The following is an 18,968-nucleotide window of genomic DNA, read 5'->3' as shown; positions in this document are numbered from 1 at the left end:
GTTGTTGTTATTCTTTTCCCTGTCTTAATAAACTATCTCAACTCACAGACTTCACTTTCCAGTTTCTCTCCCCCATCCCGGAGAGGGAGGGGGGAGGATGAGCAAACAGCTGTGTGGTGTTTGACTGCCAGCCGGGCTAAGCCACAACACTTACTAATAACAGTCCTGTTTTGAAATCCTAGCCTTTCCACCAGAGAAGGAACAGCCTCATAAGAATAATAGTTTTATTGATAGATTTACATATATAATACAAATAAGTTAAAACATAATAAAAATAATTAAATAAAACAGGAGGTTCCAGCCCTCATATGAATAATTCAGTCTATAAAACAAAAACAAGTCTTAAAATAAAACCAGCGTAAGTCTTAGGAGAAGGAAGTAATTTCCATATCATATCAGTTAAGTGAATGGAAATAACTTACTGACTTTTGACACCTGTAGCACTCAGTGAGTACTGAATCCGTATATCTTCTCAGTGTTGTGTACATACATGGAAAGAGGGAGCTTAGCCAGACTTCTAAGGGGACATAGAAGGTAGAAGAGGAAGTCCAGTCATGTTGTCAAAGTTCTCTTCTTTAGCCCCCTTCTTCAGGGTATAAACTCTTGATGTATTCATACCAACACAGCTACAGTTGTCATCCTGAAGATTTTAGTGTTAAGTTTACAGAACTGAGCCCTGTATACCGCCTGTTGCTTCAGCCTGAGTTGACTTTGGTCCTTCTTCATACATTAAGTGATAAGTAGTGGTGGTACAATTTCTTGCATATTCTGATGCAAAGCATGGTCACCCTCTCAGTACTGCTGTTCACACATTAGGTCTGACTCAGCACTGTTCAGGGTGATGGGGAAAGATTTTAGACTGAAGCCATGTATGAAATGCACACAAGTAAACTGAGTTAAAGCTTGACCAATACTACCAGATCAAATGCCAGTTCATAAATTAAGTAGACAGATAACTTGATATGTATAGTACTGTGCATGGGAATACTCATTTAAATGTTAAATACTTCAGCTTCCCATAGAGTGGTTCCTGGTAATTCATAGTACTGAGTGAATACTAACTGTCTTTCTGCACCAGAAACCGATGTTAGTGGCACACCACAGGAGCAGTTAAAAGTAAAGACTCTTATGACAGTCAGTATTTTTGGGTCCTGGCATCAGCACAGACTTTCTGTTCATTTCAGTCCAGATGTAGAAAAAAGATCACTTGGGTTCAGCGAAAGAACGACTTTTGGTGAACACTGCATTCATATTGGAGTCAATCCAGTTAAGGTATTTAGTAACTCTGGTATAAACACCTGGCTTGTTTTTCTTTGCGCAGCCATCTCCCCAGCTGACAATCCCGTAAAGCGTCATCCTGCCATTGTGCTCACAGACCATGGGGCCACCAGAATCTCCCTGACAAGGGAAAGAGTAAATTGAGCTGTTTTCTGCAGATAGAGCCTTTATAACAGGCAACCTGTTAGTGCTGTTCCTCTGAAATGGAAGAAGCAGTCAATACCCATGAGCTAGTTCTAATTTTTGAGAACACTGTATAGGTGGAACAGAATGCTCAGCATCTGCTGCAGCTATAGCACAGTCTGTATGGTAACGAGTTCTCTGGTCACCCCTACCTTGCACAGACAATTATTCTGGACACAGTACTTATGGAGGTCATAATGAGAGCTGTTAGGCTAGTTATGTAAGATCAAAGTCAGCACGTCCAATTCTTTATCACAGAATTAATCATCCCCCTACACCCAAGGTACTTGTACACCTAAGGGTAACCCCTGTTTATTTAGTGGCACATGTGGCACACCCTTGCTGCCTAGTGAGGTGCAGCCAAACAAATGCAGTTTTGAGGAATCTGTCTAAGGGCTCATCATCCTCCTGTAATCTACCTTTTGTCCCTCCACAAAACTGTAGTTCAAGTTAGAAAAGTACAGGCTGAGACTGGCACAGCTGCTGCATTCCTCTGATGTACGTATCTACTGGCCATTGCTGGAACAGGTTGTAAATAAAGTTCTGAGGAGCAGCAATGGCTAAGACACTGCAGCTGGTGCTCCTCCAAAGGCTGGTCTAGAGAGGTTAACACCTAACTAGATCCCCACCTGCTTCCCTGTGTTCAGTCACAGTACAGGGTCAACTCCACTAGCTGTACTGGGGAGCCTCTATAGAAAGAGGGACTCCTGAATCTTAGAATTAGAAGATACTACCATTTGATCCAGATGGTATACATGCATTTAAAGTGTTTTGAAACAAGCAAACAAAACCTAGTTTTACCTTGCATGCATCAGTTGCCCACATGGAGTCTCCAGCACAGACCATGTTGTCAGTAACTCTGATACTGTCATAGTACTCAGTTGTGCATTTCTTCTGTGATATTAAGTTAACACTGGCTGACATCAGTCTTTGGGCATAGTAAATATCATCTGGATAGTAAATAAAAGAAGTCTTTAACTATTTTCACCCTCCAAGAGGAAAAACAAACAAGCTAAACTGTTTCTGGTACTCATTAAAGCAATGAAACAAGAAAGCCAACACCACCCTAATCATTCCAATTCTGATTTGAGGCTCTTACTTCCAGCTTATATGGCATTGTTTTACTTTTCCTGTTAGTGACTATATAAGCTTTTAAGAGAAGGAAAAGTGTTCCAACTGCTATGAAGCTTTTTTTTTTAAAAAAAAGTTGATTTTTTTGGACAAAGTTCTCTATAGATGCTATCCTCACTTAATCTAGCACAGCTTTGTCTTCTAGTTCTCACTACATAAGGGTTGAAAAATTGCTATTTTTACATCTTGGCTTACTGGGCATGGTTGACAAGTGTGAGAAGAATCAGATAAATACTATTGGCAACTAGAAAAACTTAAAATTCTAGAGAAAGTTATAGCAAGAAGGACCTCATAAGCATATGGAATATATAGAATAGCAGCAATGCTTTTTTCTCTCCCAGTCTTTTGGGGATCATGGTATAGAAAATAACCTGCTTCCATACAGTTTAAGCAAAATTTTAGAAAGGGAAGTTATTCACTTACAATAATCCTGTTTTCCATAGCCAGCTATTTCACACCGGGTATTGTCATATAGGTTAAGGTTCCTCTCCGGCAAGCAGACTGTTCTGACATACTTGGATTCTACTGCACACTGTCCAGAAGCTGTTCGTATTCTTACCAAAGCTAAGAAAAGAAGTCACAGAAAATACATTTGAACTTGTAAAGCAAGCTCCCTTCACATTCCCTGAAACTAGAAGTGAGAAGTGTCCTGTACAGTTTATGGGGATTCTGGTTACATATGTGTCCTCTCATTGCTTTTAGAATGGCTGTAGTAATTTAGTGACAAAATTAATTTTCCAGTATTGAAACTGCTAAACATTCCAACTTGAACTACTTTCCTGAAAGGATAGGGGGTTATAAATCAGTGAAAAGATAACCTTTCAGAGTATATCTTCAACTACATAAAAATACCAGTTTACTGACTGTCTCTAGAGGGTGGCATCAGTCACCACACTCAAGAGAGGGCAGTTTATACTGCACTACTCACCAGAAGGGTTTATGAAAGTGTTCTTTCAGGCCTAGTTCTCAGAAGCACCTGGCTCCTGATCGTCTTCATCTATTCTCTGGTTCTACTTTTTATACTTGACATACACTATAATTACATAGCCTCCAGCTATCCTCAGTGTTTTAAAGGCTCGTATTAAGATGACGCTTACCAATGTCATTCTCATTGCCACCTGTTTCATCTGTAAAGTCAGGGTGAGAGATGATTTCATCCACCACGAACACTTGTTCGTTTTCATCAGTAACATTCAGTATGGACTTTCCAAGGAAGACTTTGTATACAGGTGTACTTGGTTTTCTTTTTGACCTGAGTGAAAGTAAGAAGATCCATGAAGGCTACTGGTTTCTGACAGAGATCAACAATTTAAATCGAGTCCCAGTTCTGTTTCATGTTTTCTTTAGTGCTGACAAGAAAAAGCAAAGTTGACTCAGCTGTGAAAGTTGATCCAGTACACTAAAAGGAAGGACACCTGATTCACTATTTAGAGTGAATAAGCCAGATGTCCAGGCACTGCAAAATGCATGTCTAGCTAGCTGCTACTAATGCCAGGCATCAGCAATCAGACTCCCCAGCAGAACGTAAGGAGGATCAGCTTTCCACAGGAAAAGAAAAAACACCCTAAATGAATTGTTCAGCAGCTCATCACCTTTCAGTACAACTGTTAGGTTTTGGGAACAGCTAAGGTAGAATGAAATCTTGGAACCAAGTTAAGGTAAATTTGTTTGAATTTCATAATCCATCACAATGTTTGCAATCTGTTAGCTCAGTCTGCTGAACTTGAACTTCCAAAGGCATGATGTTTATGGCTGCTCTTCTTGTTCTGCCAAATTAAACGAACAAGCTAACTAGTAGATTTTCATCTTCGCTTAGCGAGGGGAAAAAAGTCAGCTGAAGAAAGCTGCAAATGGAAGGATGCAGAACTGTACACACTTACGGATCATAAAAGCAGTGTGCTGCTGTAAGCACCCAGCAAGGGTCAATGAGGCTGCCACCACACAGAAAGTGATCAACACCCTTGATGTTTTGGAAGATGCCAGCTATCCAAGGCTGAGACTCAACCTCAGCCTGGCTTCCACCAACGATCTTGAAGTACTTGCTGATGCTTCTTTGACCACATGTGCGCTCTGTGAGGAAGATATCATTCAGATCTGGATTTCATTCTGATGTTCACATGACAGACAAGCATCTACTCTGCTAGAAACAGTTGTCTTGAAAGTAGTGTTACTTACCACACTTATCTATGTTGCAGGGTGTTTCTTGAAGGGAGAATCCCCTCCAGGTGTAACACCAGGGCCTGGTCCTTCCATTTGGGTTTCTGGAAGGATACAGGAAGTATACTTTTCATCAACACAGTTTACAAAATTGTTATCTTAGATTTGTAAGAGTCCTGGAAAGGCCATAGGTGTTCTGTTGCAAGATATGCCAGAGAAAGTGATTAACTGTTTGAACACAGAATTGGTAGCTTTTGTCATAGCTGTTATTCCTTTAAACATGTACCATCCTTCAAGACATTTCTAGGAATGCCATCACAGGAAGATGGATGCATCATCTTACCTGCAGTAGTTGTGTTTGCCCAGTCCAAGCTGCAGAGCATTCTTCATGTCAGCATGGTAAGCACCTCTCTTGATTACTGAAGGAAGATCCCATAGTAAACAGTCTCGTTCAGTTGCTGTTCCTCTGTAGTTCTCCCCATTTCCAGTGTAGCATATACTGTCATCGTCTGAGAGAAAAAGAAAACTTTACTTGTATCTCAGAACAGATACAATAGTGTCTGGATCATTTTTATGAGAAAGCATGCATTACAAGTGAAAACAGATGACTGATTGTATGTTCTTATTTAATGTTTTCTATTTGAATTTTGCACATCAAATATCTTATGCTTTAAAGCATTCATACTGCTTTTTAAAAAAAATTTCAGTGTACTTCAGAATATAATCTTTTCCTCTTCTGGATGCTCCCAAACAAGTTCACTTAATTTTACAAACTAAACCATGGATGAGGAAATCAGGAACATTCGTGAGGAAGCAGGGACAAGAGAACTTGAGATCCCAGTTTTGTTCCAATATTTAGCCATTTCTCCTCAAATAATCTATTAGTATAAGGTGCTGCAGGATATCCAGTCATGTTTTATAGGTACTGTTTTCACTTAGCACTTCATATTTATGAAGTGCCCATCTCTCCAATTACTTCAGTTATTATCAAGGAAGATTGATACTCTACCTATTTCACAGTGAAGCCCACTGTATCCTTCTGGGCACAGGCAACGATTTATTCGGCTAAAGAGGTAATAGGTAATGCATGTTCCTCCATTCAGACAGTGACATTCTGCAAGTAGAAGTCATCACTAATTAAATAAACGCAAAACATTTGATTGGTGAAGTAAAGTGAAGTGTAGTTGCAAACGAAGGTTTGTTTAAGTGTCATTAAAAGTCTCTATCAAGGTTAACAAGCTCTTTTTAAGTTAACAGGCAGATACTTACCCCTGTGTTTATGTGATGGTCTGTAGTGCTGCTTGCCGTAAGCCTACGGGGAGGAAAAGAGATATTTAAGGAAACTTATGTGGTTTTGTTACCCATTACAGGCCTAAACTGTGTTCCCTATTGCATGCTTTCCCCAACACTTCAAAGTTTTTTTGCTCATAGTTACCAGCTCAACTTGCTCTATAGAGTCTGCATGCAAATGAGAAGTGGAACTTCGCTTTAGCAAAGCAGACAAGATGCCATACCAAAAAAGAAAAAAAAAAACAGTCCGAAAGACTCTACCAACCCAGTCCATCACATCAGGTCAACATTGTGAGTTATTTCTGCTGTGAGGACCTGAGCAGCTCTCAAGGGTCCCTGTGGAATCAGATTTCTCCCTCCCTACCTCTCAGTTCCTAAGCAGTACAAAGATGGAATATCCTCCAGCTACCTGTCCTTTTAGTGACCTTGGTGCTTCATGTTTGTGCCATGGGATAATAGCCAGTAGATTTACACAATAGATTCTTGCCCTGTATTCAAGGTCCTGCCTCCACTTTTCAGGCTGGATATTTACTCCCATGGATAAAGAGATAAAACTAGTCTTTTCACAAAGGTCATGTGGGCTTGTCTGAGCTAAAGTGTCACAGTAGCAATAATATCAGGGAATGGCTCTACTAGTAGATATGAACTGTCACATAAGTTGTGAGACAAAAATACTCCAACTTCAAGTCTGTTGCTTTTTTTTTTAAGCTTTGCACTCAAGTAGGATAAGGTGGAAATTTACTTAAGGTCTAATATCCACCTGCATGAAAGGCTATCAAATTCTTGGTACTTGATGTCCAGATCTAAATTGCATTGAGAAGATACAAAAGCTAGATTTCTTGGTCATTGCGTGGTGTCTTCACTATTTGTGCTCTAGAAGATACCTTAAGGTAGAACAAAATCAGAAGAAAACCAAAGGATTCAAAAATGTTTCTTGGAGATATATGTGCAGCAAATGTACATGTACATGCAAAGGCAGCAGAAAGGAGAATTCCAGTTGAAATCCTAGTACCCTGTCCAAAGCACAAGTATAATCAAAGAAACAGAAGTGGTTCCAACTACAACCCCCCTCATTTATTTCAAAACTTACAGAATCTAGTCCCGTGACAAGAGTGCCGAGGGTTACTGAGAGGAAGATAAATAGCTTCATGGTGTTAGTTAACTTCTCACTTTGTTCCTCTTCTGTTTTGTTTTGATTCTGAAAAGGAAAGAACTTAGTAGCATGTTGTAGCTTGCCATGTCAGCTTTCTGTTGTCTTACTTGGTTTCAGTGTAAGTCACAATACAATTGACAAGAATTACAAATTGCCTTACTGTGGAAGATCTGCATGTTATTGCCATAAATTCAATAAAAGGTTATTGTTTCATTGCTTGAAGCTTTTTTGTACATTTAGAAATATAACCAGATTTTGTGACATTCAAATGATTGAGACAGGGCAATAGGAAAAAATCCATACTCTTAGTTACTGCAGCATAGACTAGCAGTCAGAAAGTGGCAGATTGATTTAGTCGCAGTCCAGCAGTTTGTACCTATTTAACTGATCATTACTACCTTGTAGCAAGACTCATAAGAGCACTGAACATCCCTATTTACAACCTGGAAGGGAAAGCTTGCATTTTCAGTACCTCCATCTAAGACCTGGAAGGGAAAGCTCATGTTTTCAGTACCTCCATCACTATCAGCTGCATCTTGTTGATGCCGGGCACTTGCATAACCCTGCCTGCCTCCCTGAGTGCCTCTGCCCACCACAAACTCTTGAAAGTCTGGTCTTGTGGTTACCTCACTTAAGTATTAGAGAGGCTTAGAATGTGTTCTGCCTTGACTTCTTACAGGCAGTTACTTCTTGTCACCAAGCTCATATATCAATCTTTCCAAGTGACTGTTAAAAAGACTAGCTTGGAAAAGTGATGCAGGAAGGAGCTACAAAGTAGTCATTTATTTTAAAAAATGCAGTGCAAGTCACAGGATTTTTTTTATACTTTTTTTTTTTGGAAGGAAGCACCCTCAGTTCAAAAAAAACACTGAAAGAACTGTAAAGAATCATTAGGAGACTCCACAGGAATTTTGCTTCTAGCTATATTAACAGGTTTTGCAGACTAGAGTTGGTGCCCCATGTTCTTTCTGCTCCTGAGGTTTTCAGGTTGCACTAGTTGTCATTTGGTCCCCAAACTGAGTGTCCACTGGCATCTGAGTGCACCTTCCAGGTTAATTCAAAGCACTGAAGCACAAGTACAGGCCAAACTGGGGCACAAACAGAAGCATGAGAGAGGATCAGTGCATTCATTTAAAAAACGCAGACAAGATCCCAAGCAAACTGCTAATGCAGATACACCCTCTGCTTTATAAGCAGATTTTACAATGCAAGAACGCAAACCATGCCTCAGACACCTGGACACACACACTGTTCAGATGCAGCTCACGTTTCTGCAGACGGACTTTCCCTTCAGCACAATTCACATTAAGACAGCTACTTTTAAACGCGTTTAGCAGCTATGCAAATCATTCAGTCCCCTAATTAATTATTTTCTCAGGCCCAACCCTCAGCGAGCCGATTTCTGCTGAAAACCACGCCGGTACAGCGCGGCGTGCAGGAGCGGCCTTTCCCCTCGCTACCCCGGGGCAGCACCGCTCTGTCCCGTCCCCCCACCGCGAGCAGCGATGGCTTCTCCGCGCCGAGGAGGCCCAGAGCGATACTTACCAGCCTAGGAGCTGGGCATGAGGCCAGGCACAGCACAGCCGGAGCTGTGGCAGCAGCAGCCCGGGGCGGGCGCTATAAAGGCCCGGCCGGGGCGGTGCCGCCGTCGCTCCCCGCCCGCCCCGGGCCGGGCCGCCCCCCGGGCTCACCTCGCCGCGGGGTGACTCAGGGCGGGGGTTTTCGGTTTCGGGGGGCAGCGGCAGCCGGGGTGAGGTACACGTGGGGCAGGGAGGCTGCTTTTGGCCTCCCCGTGGCCTCCGGCAGTTTTTACGAGGGGTTTAAAAACAAAAGAGAAACGTGAGTGGCGGCCGTGAGAAGAACGGCTTGTGTTGAAACACCCCTGGAGACATGAACGAGCGTGGTGTGTTTTATTCAGATTTTTGTGGGGTTATCCACAGTGAAAGAAGCCCTAGCCCCCTAGCCATGAAGGGGATTATATGGGTTAAGGGTGGCTGAAGGCAGGATTTGCTGGCACCTCATGGAGGCCCTACCTGCGGCCAGGCTCAGCTGCTGCCGGGGGCACTGGGGTGGCCACAGCCTTGTGGGCTGGGAGCTTCGCTGTCCCTGCTCCTCAGAAACCTGTCGTGGTTTCACCAGAGCGGTTTCTCTCTTCCAAAGAAATACTTGAAGCACAGCCATTTTGTAAGATGGAATTGGCGATGTCAACTGTCAGATGTTCAAAAAATGCATGCCCCAAAAAACAGCCTTCTCTGTGCCCAGCCAGTGCGTTTTCTCATTATGCTGTGACCTCGAAGCGATGTAGTGAAAAACAAAATGGGCACAGCCGTGGTGTTTGGCTTCAGGTTTTGCAGGTGACTAAGCAGAGGCAGGTCTCCATGGGCTGTGTGGCAGATAAAAAGCAGTTTCTTCAGGGACCGCTTTGGAGCAGGGATTGATGTGAATTTCCCTCAGAATGTTTTTCATAGCTGGACTATTCGCAGCTTAAGGAGGCCACCTTTATGTGTTTGGCATGTAACTTCACTGGTAAGAGAACGGTGTAGCTTTCTTCTCCCCCCCTTTCTTTCAGTTGAGTCTGTGGTATAAGCATTCATTTATTCAGGTACTAGGTGCTTACATTCTCTATACCTCTTTGTTATCAGCTCTTCGGGCTCATGTCAGAACAGTCCTCACCTCTGCTGAAAGCATGCTGAATTCACATTCACTGGATGGCAGGAACCGCATCTAGAGAAACAGATCAAGTTGGAAGTCAAAGTGAACATAGGTAAGGAACAAATCTTTCTGCATCTCAGAAGGGTAATTTTTCCTCACTCTCTCTGTGGTGAGTGAATATCACAAGCAAACTGATCCTTTAAGAAATAGGGCAGATAATATGAAAGTAGGATCTCCGTTGCACTTTCTTCACTCTAGAGGAGCGTCTGTAGACTAAACTTATTCTAGGGAATAAATTCCAGGAAAAATAATGTAGATTTTAAAATCACTCTGTAACTGTTATTCACTTAAAAAAAATAATACACAAGCCTTATATAATAAGCGAAGAAATGGGTCATGCTTTGGTTCATCATGGGGGAAGGGAAGGGACAAGCCGCCAGGAAGAGGAGGGCTCCTCCGGGTCTGGACAGCTCCTCTTCTTCCTCCTCCACCCCTCCCAAGGAAGAGGTGCCAGGCCTTGGCAGCTTCCTCAAACTTTCTGGAAAAGGAGTCAACAGGAGCATCAGGATTTCCTCTTTCACACTTGCTCCCCAAGGAGTGCTGTAGAAGTGAGTAACGACCTTTCCCCTGAACTTCTGACCAAGCAGAGTAATGTCACCTGTTCATCTTCTTTTTCTTAAAACACAAAGATTCATTCTTGTTTCCCAGGTCAAAGAGACAGAAACTTTTGTTGTTTTCACTGTGGCAAAAGACATGGCAAGAATCAAAATTCACTTTTTCTACCCTTCCTCACAAACTTAGGTTTTTACTGAAATACTGTGTTGCTTTATCCTTAATGGCAAGTGGCCTGGTCTGTGGTGTTTCTTTGTTTCAATCAGACTGGTAAGTTACTGATCAGAAACATTCTGTTGGGTTTGCATTGCCTCTTTGGTGTCATCTAATTCCTTTGGCTTGAATATTTGCACCTAGGTAGGTGAACATATGATAGTGAAGGGATTGAACTCAAAATACAGTTTAGCAGAGATATCCAAACTTGCTGTAAATGAGTTTGCCTTGGTACTGCAGGCAATCTCAAAACAAACAAGGTTGCATGATCTCCATAAGTACTAAGTGACTCTTAGGGAAGCAGAAATGGGTCAGATAATTTCCAGTGCCTGAGTTCACTGAGCTAACTGGCTGTTGGCTGGTACAACAAGATCTGAGGTGAGGTTGCAACTGAAATAAATCCTTGGATTTGTCATGAGCCCTGCCTACAGGCAGAAGCCATGGAAAACCTGTAGCCTGGCAGTTCTGGCAAGACCTCATTGCTGGACCTGCCTGCACAAATACGAAATGAATAGACCAAGTGAGTGGGAGGGGTGGAACAGGACCAGTTCTGCTACCAAAGGACTTTTGGTAGCTTCAGGGTCAAAATTTGTGCATTACTCCATGTTTCATGAATTTAGAAGGGCCCTGTTACAAGCCATGATATCTCTCCTGATTAAGATTGTGACAGGCCAGAGGAAAAGGAAGGTCTTTAACTCAAAATTGAACTTGTTTGGGAAAAAACAGTTAGGAAAATGAAATGCCTTCTGAAAGTCTCTCAATGGAACTTACATGCACAGTAAATATCAATAGATGACAAGCCATGTGACTTAAGAGAGAAACTATTGTACAGACCTGTAAGCACGATTATACTTTGCCAGCCGCTTTTGGCTTTCCACTGTCTAGTTCTTTTTTCCTTTTTCATATCTGTGGTTTCATCACTTTGATCTGTTATCTGAATTTAGGAGAGATGTGGGCAGGATCATAGAATCATTAGGGTTGGAAAAGACCTCCAAGATCATCTGGTCCAACCACCCCCCTAACACCAATGTCACCCACTAAACCATGTCCCTAAGCACCACGTCCAACCTTTCCTTAAACACCCCCAGGGACGGTGACGCCACCACCTCCCTGGGTAACCCGTTCCAATGCCTGACTGCTCTTTCTGAGAAGAAATGTCTCCTAATTTCCAACCTAGACCTCCCCTGGTGCAACTTGAGGGTATTCCCTCTAGTCCTTTCACTAGTTATCTGCGAGAAGAGGCCGACTCCCAGCTCACAACAACTTCCTTTCAGGGTGGTAGGGGAGCTACAAGATATGTCAGGATTGATCTTGTAGAAGGCAATTTACTCTCCTGAATAAAGACAGCATCTGAACAAGAAAAAGCTATTTACAAAGTTTTAAGTCATTCTGTCATTTACACAGTCAAGGCTGTTGATAATAAGTGTTTAGATTTCTTTTGTCTGCAACTGGATTATAGCACAGAGTGAAGAAAATGCATATGCCAATTATGAGCTGTTCATTTGATCCAAATCTAAATACCTTGCATTTGTACACTACTCTCCAATAGTTCAGATGCAGTGGATCCAACCGTGAAGGGCCAGTAGGATCAGACGCATAGTCAGACAATTCCTGCTTTACTGTGATTCTGTGATTTAGATTTCAATTGCTGATAAAAATCTTGCTGATTCTTTTAATTTATTGTTGAAGTAGCTTGAATGTTTCAGACTAGTCTGCCAGCCTGACTTAGCAAATTTAGAAAAGATAACATTTCATTCCATCTAGATGAGGACACTGACCCTTCTAAAGAAATAGATTTTTCTTATCTTAAAGTGGTTAGCTGAAAGATTATGAGGTTTTCATTGTTTTGTGGGAGTTGCTGGACTGGAGGTATTATTAGTTCCAGTGTTCTTTCTCACAGCTGTTGATAACAAAATATTAAATCTAGGGCAAAATACCATCTGCCACACATGGTTACTGGTAGTCCATCAGTAAACACCAAAAGGATTGAACTCAGAGTTTAAATAACTGTGTAAATGTTAGTACAAAGACCACAGAAGTGCCATTCTATAAGGAAAAAATTCCCTTCTTGTGCTACCCTGATACTCCACACTGATTTTCTCTGTCAGGGACACCCACTATCCTAATGAGAATCTTCACATGCTTAGAATTATGGCAGTGCTTAGATACCTGCCCTAATCCTGAAGTCCTAGCACTGTGAGCAGATGCTTCTCCAAGCTCCTCTAAAGCTACTGGGGTTCAGTGCAGGGGGAGCAGTCTCCTGTTCAAGGCACTTTCAGAATCAGGGCTCGGATATGCCTGAGGCTTTCTATCAGCCTAAGTCTGGTGTTTGTGAGGAGCACGTTCTGGTTTGTATCACATATAAGTAATATCAGAGTTACTCCTCTGTCTAGTAATTTTCTGGCTTGCCAGCGCAGCTTCCCATGAAAAATCATTTGCAATTCCTCTCTCTACTCATGGTGCATCAGGAATGGAGAGGTCTAAATTTGCATATGAGAAGTCATGTACCTGAACCTCTGTCATGTTGTATAAAAGAGCAGGGTTAAACCTTACGTTCAGTATTTAGTTTGTGGTTAAGAACGCAAAAGCCAAGAAAGCACCTATAGATCATTTTAATGGGACTTGTCATGTCTGTAATGGTAATAGTTTTCTTTGAAAGAAAATAGCTTGTCACTGAATTAAGTAGCTCTAGCTGTGCATATAGGGATATAAAGAACGTAGCTATTTTTACATCTGCTTTGTGTATCAGAGTGGTGCTTCAAAACTAAACAGTATTGGGTTACAGTAGTTGTTTTGGTTTTGGATTATGGCAGAAAGGTTTTCAAGGCAGCGATAAAATATTTTACAAGGTTAAGGAATATTTTAGGTTGTTTTCAGATATTCTAGCTCCGGCTTCAAAAGCTTGGATACTTTCCAGTAAAACATTTTATCAGCCAAGTTCATTTTTAAAATCAGTTTACTTCTAGCTCTTCAGATAATCACAGGTATGACTGAGTAAACCAATAGGTTTTAAATGTACACCAATAGATGTCAAATGTTATGTTATCACCATAAAGTTTTAAAAATAAAAAGAAATACAGTTCTTTCTTTAATTGTATTCTCTTAAAATACAGCTCGTCTGAGTCCCAGGAATTTCCAGAGTAGTTGATTTTAAAGTCAAATGTGATTCATAAAAAATTCTTGTTCTTTAATGACTCTTGATTACTTGTCAGTTGTTTGTGGTTAGAATCTGGAGCAAATGGTGATCTCATTTCCTTTAGGTATAATTCAGCTACTCAGGTTTCTTTGTTTATTTAAAATTCTGTTCCTTTTCCTTGCTGCCTACTGTATCTCCCTTATCTTTGTTATCTATGTGGGTAGATGTAGCTGAGTGTATCAGCCTAGGGGCACTGGACTCTCTCCAGATGCTTGTTGTAGTACTTGTTGTCCTGTGAGCAGCAGGAGTAGCCAGCCTTTTATCTCTGAACTAAGCCAGTGTAATCAAGAACTTACAAACTTGCTTCAATCACAACAATAAATTGCGTGCTGTTAGTTCAGCTATTTTATTACACTAGGAGAGAATGCGGTTGAAGCTTTAAAGCAATATAACCTCTCTCAAGCATAGTTTTCCTGGATGCTGCAGCTGTGCTTTTCAAAGGGACTGGCTGCTAGAAGTTGACTTCTTAGTAACAAACACAGGTTGAGCACCTGTGAAATCCCCTGTCATTATGCCCACTTCACTCATGTGAAGAGTAGACAGCGACTATTTGATGAATAGTCTTTGTATACAATGTTTGTTGTTCCGGTGAGCTGTCAGGATACCATTTTGATTTTTTGTTTTTAACAGGAATGATCACATCTGAGGATTTCTTCATCAGCTTTAAGTGCACCTGTTTTTAAACCAGGTTTTGTGTAGATTGAATCTCATTTAGCATTTGTAAAAATCCGTAGATTAGGAAAGTAGCCAATGTCTGAGATTTGTTGAAATTGCTTAGTTGAGACAGCTAATATCTAAAGCAAAGATTAGTCTGAACTACAGATGTCACAATTCTGTTTGCATTTAGCTCTAGGCATATCTTTAGCTTCTAGTTACCTGGTAGCACTGGGGAAGAGAAAGAGGAGATACTAAGTCTGAAGCTAGAAGACAGAAAGGAAATATAGAGTGTTTTAGGTATAAAGCTATGCTTGCTGTGGTGGTCTCAAGTTCTGAAATAAAATACTTCTTAAGGGAATGATATGTCTGCTTGCCATATACTGATCTGGAATAGCACATTGAAATCTAACATCAGAAATTTACAGAAACAGCTGGCTTAGACTATTGTTTATGCAGTGTGTCAGTAAATCATATTCACATTCCAGAGGAAAACCAACAAACCAAGAGCAAGCCAGTTGGCAGACTTCTGGAGGAAAAAAACAACTTACTGAAAATGGGGAAGGGAGCAAATTCTGGGGGATGAGTTCTGTAAGCTGAATTCCAGTGATGGTGTATCCAGGGAAGCAACAAACCCATAACCTGCCATGTAATACAGACCAGATGAGAAACTTGGCACTGCTCTTCTCAGCAAGAGGCTTGCATGGGGAGCTCATTTGGGATTCCATCCCTTCCTCCTCTGCCTTTGGCATTCCTACTAATGGAGGAAGATAAGTGCCTAAGCTAGTATGGACAGTTCCTATCTACTGTTAAGGAAGCTGTGATGTTACAGACTGTTCTGTCAAGGAACGCTAAGACTATAACAGGTGTCTTAGATAAGAGACAATTAATAGTTCCTGCTTTCAGTAGGGTGTGGCACTCCCTACCCTTAACAGTTTGGCCTCTAGCAGGGTTAAAAAGCATGCTGTGTAAGTCTTGTATCTCTTAGGCAGGCTCCAGGGGTTTAGTTACAGCAAGCCCTGGATGCCTAGTAGTTTGCAATGGAGTTGAGTGTATCTCTTTCTGTTCACTTAATATGCACCTTGCCTGCAGCCATGGCGGATGATTGTACTGCAATACTTAAATACAGAATTGTTTTGCTTGTAAATGCCCAGGTACCATAATGGTAGGTAGCAGTATAAATTCCTGAAGTATTAAGTATCTAAGCTACAATATATGGAAAAGCAACTCTGTAATCACAGCATTAGCGACGTTAGTTGTGGATTATGCTATGAAGCAGTGAAAAAGCTCTGAAGAAAAACAGACAGTTTAATGAGTTTACAGCTGAAGAAAGATGGAATGCAGGGCCCCTAGGGCAGTAGTGCCTTGTGTGTCAGACGGTCTCAGTACAGTTGCAAGTTAAGTTGCTGTTGAACAATTTAGAGGAAAGAGTTTTAAGGAGAAAAATTGTTTCCTGGGTGCTGTTGAGCAACAGCATTCTTCCTACATAAACTCCTAAAAGCTCTGTGCTGAGAAGAAAAGGGAAACAGAATTTAATGGGTGCTCTAATAATAGCGTATATCTCAGGCACGCTAATAATAGTGCATATCTCTTCTTTCCCTCCCACTCCTTTTGGATGTTTTGGCTATAGTCTTCCATTTTCTTTCAAGTAAGCTTCCCATAACTTATTTCTAATATAGCTACTGTGCTGCTTTACCTAATCTCTGTTTGCTGAATGTGGTTCAAAGTTTGTAGGGTTTAAGTAAATATATCTTTTAAAAAAAGCTCTGCTAGCTGTCACTGAGGAATTTTAGCACCTGTCCTGCATACGGCAGTAGCAGCTTTTATTGATAGACAAGGAGGACAAAAAAAAAAAAAATGACAGAGCCTTCTGTAAGTGATAAACATAACAGAGAAAAGCTTTCAAAACCACTTTGTGTTTGCCAAATAGGGTTTTCCCTCATTGTTGTTCCAAGTCTTCCAGGTGGAGTGCTGGCATATAGTATCAGTACTATCAAGGTATTTCTGCCAGAAAGCAGAAATCCTTGCTTTTTCTCCCTCCTCTTTCTCCATGGCCTTTTCATGGCAATGCTGACTGCTTGTGCCATTCTGTGATTTTTGGTTAGAACTACTGAAGATGGCACCACTTTATTTCTTCTGAAATGTATGTGTTTCTTCTGAAATGTATGTGTTTTTTGAGGAAAATACCTTAAATTGGCATTGAATGATCGATTTGCGTCAACTGAATTGGAGTGCATCTTCCTTTTATTCACCAAGAGGTGTCACAAGTATGCTCCCTTGTCTCTTCAGAGCAAGCGGTGAGTGTTTAAAGGGAAGAAGACGGCACAGTGTGGAACAAATTCCATGCTAATAAATCTGCAGCATGGTAATGTTGTAGTCATGGTCAGACAGGCAGAGTGGAAGCTGCAGGGAGGGGAAAAAAGGCAAAAAGGCAGTGCTAAGCATTGTGTGTCTTTCAGAAATTGCTGGGATTTAGTCAGAAGAGGGATTAGAAAAATGTTAAGTAGTTGTCAGAAACGAAACGAGAACACAATAACAAATGCCCCTGTGCTGGAAGATGCTTGTGCTGGAAGAGATTGAAAACTTTTCTATGCTTTATTTATTTACTTATTTTTTTTCCCAGATGTTAAATGGACTGTGGAGGTTGGCCCCCCAGGTTGTTCAGGAGTAGGAGTCAACATCCAAAGGATGAATGTGAGAGGACAGGCCTAGAGGGCATAGGTTATGAGGTGCTCTGAGAATGAAAACAAATTCTGAATGGTTGACTCAGTGAAGAACAGGATAAAGAATGACTTAATGAAGGACAATTCTATACGAGAAGCTTTCGCAGGAGCTTTTCTAAGTGCTGATGAGAGAAGCAGAATTGCATTTGTCCAGGTTTCTGGGAGGCAGGAAAGTGTCTTTCCTTTCAGTGAAAGAGAAAGGAGGTGGAGGACAGTGGTTTTGGACCCAAAAGGATCAGCAAAGATGGAGTTTGGTTGTAGATGAGTTTGATCTTATGAAAGACCTTACAGAAAGTGATACTGAAGAAATGTGCAGATTTATTCACTCCAAGTCAGATACAAAATGAAGAGGGGGACAAAAAGAGAACCAAAATAGAGCTGTTTCAAGGCAAGTTCCAATGAGTCAGAAGCATACAAAGAGGCAGTGGATCAGAGAGCTGTGGAAGATGGCTGGTGATCTGTAAAGGGAGCTGCCAAGCCCAGGAGAATGAGGAGAGAGCTCTAGCTCAGACGTGTTCTAGTGGGGTAATTTCCATTCCATGCACAGGACAGAGAAAGATTGGAGAAAGCCTTAAGTAGAATTGGAGTAGAAACTCTATTGTTAAGTTTGTATTTGGGGAGTTCAAAAATGATCCATGTATAATCAACTGCAAGTACTGTGAAGACTAGATATTGTTAAGGTAGGACAGACTATAGGAAAGAATTGCATTTTCCCTCTCCACACTTGGTGAACATTCATCTGTTGTCCGGGAGAAAAGCTTGTGCCAGGCTATGTAAATTCCCCTGAGATAAATGGAAATTTGTAATATGGTCTGTGTAACACAGTTCATTAAATGGAACTACTTCCATGAATAAGCATTACTCAGTGGGAGTAAGGAATGTCAGGATAGATCCTAGCTAGCAATATTACGCTGCACTGAATATTACTTAAAAGAAAACTAGCTTAGGGAGATCCTTGTCTTGTGTTCATTTCAATGGCATAGGTCTAGGTACCAAAACACCAGATAAATAAGATCAAACCCTCTTCTACAAGGCCTTTAGCTCAGTTGTTTCATAATGTGTTTATATTGGTCTAACAAGGATCAGCATCTGGCTCGTAATAGCTCATCACTTATAACTCTGTTTTCTTGTATACACAAAATGATCTAAAAAGGCCCTGCTAGAACATGTTACTGTGGAATGGCTTTTCCTGGAAATCTACCTAGTTATTCATTGTCTTGAGCCTCACAGATCTCCCATTTCTCTCCCTGCAAGGCCTTATTCTCATCAGGAAAAGGTGGAGAATGACTCCTGCCTTAGGCCACCCGCTGTACAATAAGAGTTATAAACTGATCTCTTAGGTTGAAAGAGCCTGGGATGCCAATCTCTCCTTCGGGGTTACTCCAGAAAGTGGGTCTTGCTACTCGCTGCCTCTTTTGTCATGCTCTTGCTTTGTAGAAGAGAACTTGATATCCTAAGTCTGAAATGGATGCATGTGGGAAGTTAAGTTCATAAGCTAAATTCCAATAAATGCATTGTAGGCTACTAGGCAACTTGCTTGCTTCAGATAGTTTTAGGTGATCAACGCTATTCCTCAGCCTTTCATTCTTCCCACTGTGTGATTCATATTAAAAAAGGAATTTATCTTGGTTTTGGCAGTCTGGTGACTTATTATTAATAGGTGATTCCCAAATGTTATTCAGTGCCAGGCGGAGGTGTTTGGTTTGATTCTCAAAGTATATCACTA

General features: G+C 41.2%; 1 protein-coding gene and 1 long non-coding RNA gene across 3 annotated transcripts in view; one reads left to right on the top strand and one right to left on the bottom strand.

Moving 5' to 3' along the window:
* LOC121073531 overlaps positions 1 to 18,968 on the top strand; it is a 76,905-nt gene that overhangs the window by 46,984 nt on the left and 10,953 nt on the right. Inside the window, exons 1-2 of one of the 2 annotated variants that reach the window (XR_005821771.1) lie at positions 8,864 to 9,095; positions 9,835 to 9,956. This is a non-coding gene — a long non-coding RNA (uncharacterized LOC121073531). Of the gene's footprint in view, positions 1 to 8,863; positions 9,096 to 9,834; positions 9,957 to 18,968 lie in introns of those variants that run through there. The other variant, XR_005821770.1, reaches the window with a different exon arrangement.
* Positions 618 to 8,836, bottom strand: PLAU (plasminogen activator, urokinase). Its single transcript, XM_040564493.1, has 11 exons — positions 8,738 to 8,836; positions 7,130 to 7,237; positions 6,019 to 6,061; positions 5,759 to 5,863; positions 5,093 to 5,258; positions 4,768 to 4,853; positions 4,473 to 4,662; positions 3,690 to 3,844; positions 3,016 to 3,156; positions 2,263 to 2,411; positions 618 to 1,398 (listed from the first exon to the last, which is right to left on the bottom strand). Exons 2-11 carry the CDS (start codon positions 7,187 to 7,189, stop codon positions 1,204 to 1,206), a joined length of 1,290 nt encoding a protein of 429 aa, XP_040420427.1. The 5' UTR covers positions 7,190 to 7,237; positions 8,738 to 8,836; the 3' UTR covers positions 618 to 1,203.

This window comes from Cygnus olor, chromosome 7, assembly GCF_009769625.2.
Source record: "Cygnus olor isolate bCygOlo1 chromosome 7, bCygOlo1.pri.v2, whole genome shotgun sequence".
In the NCBI taxonomy this organism is placed as follows: Eukaryota; Metazoa; Chordata; class Aves; order Anseriformes; family Anatidae; genus Cygnus; species Cygnus olor.
The sequence above is the reverse complement of the archived record's forward strand: the minus strand, read 5'-3'. Positions and strand labels throughout refer to the sequence as shown.